General features: G+C 36.6%; 2 protein-coding genes across 2 annotated transcripts in view; both read left to right on the forward strand.

The window, feature by feature from the left end:
- The window catches only part of zgc:112334, a gene marked incomplete at its 3' end in the record, with an annotated part of 817,035 nt that overhangs the window by 89,322 nt on the left and 723,023 nt on the right, over positions 1-4,690 (forward strand).
- The window catches only part of prkar2ab (protein kinase, cAMP-dependent, regulatory, type II, alpha, B), a 773,085-nt gene that overhangs the window by 45,374 nt on the left and 723,021 nt on the right, over positions 1-4,690 (forward strand). The window contains 3 exon segments of the mRNA NM_212958.1: positions 3,832-3,955; positions 3,996-4,532; positions 4,571-4,624. Coding sequence (NP_998123.1) covers positions 3,832-3,955; position 3,996 — 125 coding nt within the window. The 3' untranslated portion in view covers positions 3,997-4,532; positions 4,571-4,624.

Below are 4,690 nucleotides of genomic sequence, written 5' to 3' on the forward strand. Positions count from 1 at the left end.
ACTTTTCAATCGTCAAAAAAACACTTTTCCATCGTCAAAGAAAACACTTTTCCATCCTCCAAAAAAACGACTTTTCCATCGTCAAAAAAAAACACTTTTCCATCGTCAAAAAAACGACTTTTCCATCGTCAAAAAAACGACTTTTCCATCGTCAAAAAAAAAACACTTTTCCATCGTCAAAAAAACACTTTTCCATCGTCAAAAAAACGACTTTTCCATCATCAAAAAACGACTTTTCCATCGTCAAAGAAACAATTTTTCCATCGTCAAAAAAACACTTTTCCATCGTCAAAAAAACGACTTTTCCATCATCAAAAAACGACTTTTCCATCGTCAAAGAAACAATTTTTCCATCGTCAAAAAAACACTTTTCCATCGTCAAAGAAACAATTTTTTCATCGTCAAAAAAACACTTTTCCATCGTCAAAAAAAATGACTTTTCCATCGTCAAAAAAAACACTTTTCCATCCTCCAAAAAAACGACTTTTCCATCGTCAAAAAAAAACACTTTTCCATCGTCAAAAAAACGACTTTTCCATCGTCAAAAAAACACTTTTCCATCGTCAAAAAAACAATTTTTTCATCGTCAAAAAAACACTTTTCCATCGTCAAAGAAACAATTTTTTCATCGTCAAAGAAACAACTTTTCCATCGTCAAAAAAACACTTTTCCATCGTCAAAGAAACACTTTTCCATCGTCAAAAAAACTACTTTTCCATCATCAAACGACTTTTCCATCGTCAAAGAAACAATTTTTCCATCGTCAAAAAAACACTTTTCCATTGTCAAAAAACGACTTTTCCATCATCAAAAAAAACGACTTTTCCATCATAAAAAAACGACTTTTCCATTGTCAAAAAACGACTTTTCAATCGTCAAAAAAACACTTTTCCATCGTCAAAGAAACAAGTTTTCCATTGTCAAAAAACCGACTTTTCCATTGTCAAAAGACGACTTTTCCATCGTCAACAAAAACGACTTTTCCATCGTCAAAAAAAAACTTTTCCATCGTCAAAAAAAACGACTTTTCCATTGTCAAAAAACGACTTTTCAATCGTCAAAAAAACACTTTTCCATCGTCAAAGAAACAAGTTTTCCATTGTCAAAAAACCGACTTTTCATTGTCAAAAAACGACTTTTCCACCGTAAAAAAAGACATTTCCATCATCAAAAAAAACACTTTTCCATCGTCAAAAAAAAACGACTTTTCCATCGTAAAAAAACAACTTTTCCATCATTAAAAAAAACTTCTCTTCCATCGTCAAAGAAACAACTTTTCCATCGTAAAAAAACGACTTTTCCATCGTCAAAAAAACACTTTTCCATCGTCAAAGAAACAACTTTTCCATCGTCAAAGAAGCAACTTTTCCATCGTCAAAAAACGACTTTTCCATCATAAAAAAACGACTTTTCCATTGTCAAAAAACGACTTTTCCATCATCAAAAAACGACTTTTCAATCGTCAAAAAAACACTTTTCCATCGTCAAAGAAACAATTTTTCCATTGTCAAAAAAACGACTTTTCCATTGTCAAAAGACGACTTTTCCATTGTCAAAAAACGACTTTTCCATCGTAAAAAAACACTTTTCCATCTTCAAAAAAATAATTTTTCCATCGTCAAAGAAACAACTTTTCCATCGTCAAAAAACGACTTTTCTATCATCAAAAAACAACTTTTCCATCATCAAAAAAACTACTTTTCCACCGTCAAAAAAACGACTTTTACATTGTCAAAAACGATTTTTCCATCATCTAATAAACTAATTTTCCATGGTAAAAAAATTTCTTTTCCCGTCAAAAAAAAAAAAAGACATTTCTATCATCAAAAAACGAAAAAGTCATTTTTTGATGAAGGAAAAGTCGTTTTTTGATGATGCAAAAATCATTTTTAAATGATGGAAAATCGCTTTTTTGACGATGGAAAAGTTGTTTTTTCGATGATGGAAGTCGTTTTTAAATGATGGAAAAGACGATTTTTTGATGATGGAAAAGTCGTTTTTCGATGATGGAAAAGACGATTTTTTGATGATGGAAAAGTCGTTTTAAAATTATGGAAAAGACGTTTTTTTGACCATGGAAAAGTCGTTTTTCGATGATGGAAAAAACGATTTTTTGACGATGGAAAAGTCGGTTTTCGATGATAGAAAAGTCGTTTTTAAATGATGGAAAAGACGATTTTTTGACGATGGAAAAGTCGTTTTTAAATGATGGAAAAGTCGTTTTTTTGATGATGGAAAAGTCGTTTTTTTGACAATGGAAAAGTCGGTTTTCGATGATAGAAAAGTCGTTTTTAAATGATGGAAAAGACGATTTTTTGACGATGGAAAAGTCGTTTTTAAATGATGGAAAAGACGATTTTTTGACGATGGAAAAGTCGTTTTTAAATGATGGAAAAGTCGTTTTTTTGATGCTGGAAAAGTCGTTTTTAAATGATGGAAAAGTCGTTTTTTTTATGCTGGAAAAGTCGTTTTTCGATGATAGAAAAGTCGTTTTTAAATGATGGAAAAGACGCTTTTTTGACGATGGAAAAGTCGTTTTTCGATGAAGAAAAATTTGTTTTTAAATGATGGAAAAGTCGTTTTTTTGATGATGGAAAAGTCGTTTTTAAATGATGGAAAAGTCGTTTTTAAATGATGGAAAAGTCGTTTTTTTGACGATGGAAAAGTCTTTTTTTGATGATGGAAAAGTCGGTTTTTGATGATGGAAAAGTCGTTTTCAGATGATGGAAAAGTCGTTTTTTTGATGATGGAAAAGTCGTTTTTTTGATGATGGAAAAGTCGTTTTTTTGATGATGGAAAAGTCGTTTTTAAATGATGGAAAAGTCGTTTTTTTTGATGATGGAAAAGTCGTTTTTTAGATGATGGAAAAGTCTTTTTTTTATGATGGAAAAGTCTTTTTTTTTTTAGATGAAAATTTTTCATAAAACTAATTTAGCTTTTTTTTTTTTTTTTAACAGTTTTCAAGCACAGTAGGTGTGTTTGAAGGTCAGACATTTTGATCATAAAGCCTCTTCAGTCACTGATTGATTGCTGGATGCAGTTCTCTGTTGATCAATAAAGCCGTTTGTTTGACCACTGTTCTCTAAATCAGCTTCATCATGTTCACATCATCAGTGTGGGATATCAGGAACAAAAGACAAACTCAGAGAATGAGATGAAGCAGACGAATACACAATATATACCAGATAAACATCAGGGTGTGTGTATATATATATATATATGTGTGTGTGTGTGTGTGTGTGTCAGGATTCCAGCAGGTCTCAGATGTAGATATAGAAAGAGTGTGTGTGTGTGTGTGTGTGTGTGTATAGACTGCAGGATTTTAGCTCAATTTTGACTCGTCGACAGATCACAGGTAAATCGGTGCTCCTGCATGCGAGTGACAATCACAGTGTGAACTCTCAAAGACGTGATCTGAGAGAGTCGCCGAGGCCTGTGAGATATTTGGCGTGCTGAATATCTGGAGCTGTCAGCGATTCAAATCCTGCTGTATGACTGAAAATAACATCAGCGACCACCAACAGCCAATCAGAGAGCAGCATTCACTAGTGTGTGTGTGTGTGTGTGTGTGTGTGTGTGTGTGTGTGTGTGTGTTTTTGGCTGTGAGACGTAGTTTGGACGAAGTTGTCGAAGATTCTTCCTATTGTAAAGTCCTGCAGTGTGAACATCAGGGACGGAACGCCAGCCCAGACAGTCCTGCAGTGTGAACTCGGCATCAGGGCAGACGTGTTTTCATGCTTTAGTGTTTGTAAATCACATTAAAGGTGGAATCTCTCTGACAGACCCGTGTGTGTGTGTGTGTGTGTGTGTGTGTGTGTGTGTGTGTTTCAGTGATAGACGTGCAGGCCTTCGAGCGTCTGCTGGGCTCCTGTAAGCAGATCCTCAAGAGGAACATCACACACTACGAGCAGCAGCTGGTGGCGGTGTTCGGATCCAGCGTCGACCTCAAACACTGACACACACACACACACACACACACACACACACACACACACACACACACACACACACACACACACACCTCAAAAATATAAGTTATATAAATAAAAGTGTGTGTGTGTTAACGGCAAAACTATCGGTCCTCCTGTTTTCCTCCAGATACTCCCAGAGTGCCGTTGGGCAGGGGGGAGATGTGGTCAGTGTAGTTGCAGCTCTTCTTCATTAAGGTCTGAGTGAAGCGTCAGTTCAGTTCAGTTCAGCAGTGTTACAGCAGCTCAGTGAACTAACCCCACAGCACCCTCCACTCCAACATCAGCCCGGCCAAACACATCACTGACCAGACACACACACACACACACACACGCTGTTCAACTGCCTATGAGCACGCACGCGCACACACACACACACACACCTGAAATCAAGAGTGTATTTATGTGCAGCTCAGCATGAGAGTGTTTGATGAATCTGTCTGACACACACATACACACACGCACGCGCGCACGCACACACGCACGCACGCACAGCAGGATGTGTAACAGGTTTAGAAGTGTGCACTGTAGAGTGTGCTGTAAATGCTGCTCTAGTATCTTCTGCACACACAAACACATACACACACACACACACACACACACACACACACACACACACACACACACACACAGATAGATTCCCCCCCTGCTGATGTGTGTGTGTGTGTGTGTGTGTGTGTGTGTGTGGTCAATAAAGTCTGGAATAAGGACAGAAGTGTGTG

Source organism: Danio rerio, chromosome 22 (assembly GCF_052040795.2).
Source record: "Danio rerio strain M-AB ecotype USA chromosome 22, GRCz13ab, whole genome shotgun sequence".
Lineage (NCBI taxonomy): Eukaryota > Metazoa > Chordata > Actinopteri > Cypriniformes > Danionidae > Danio > Danio rerio.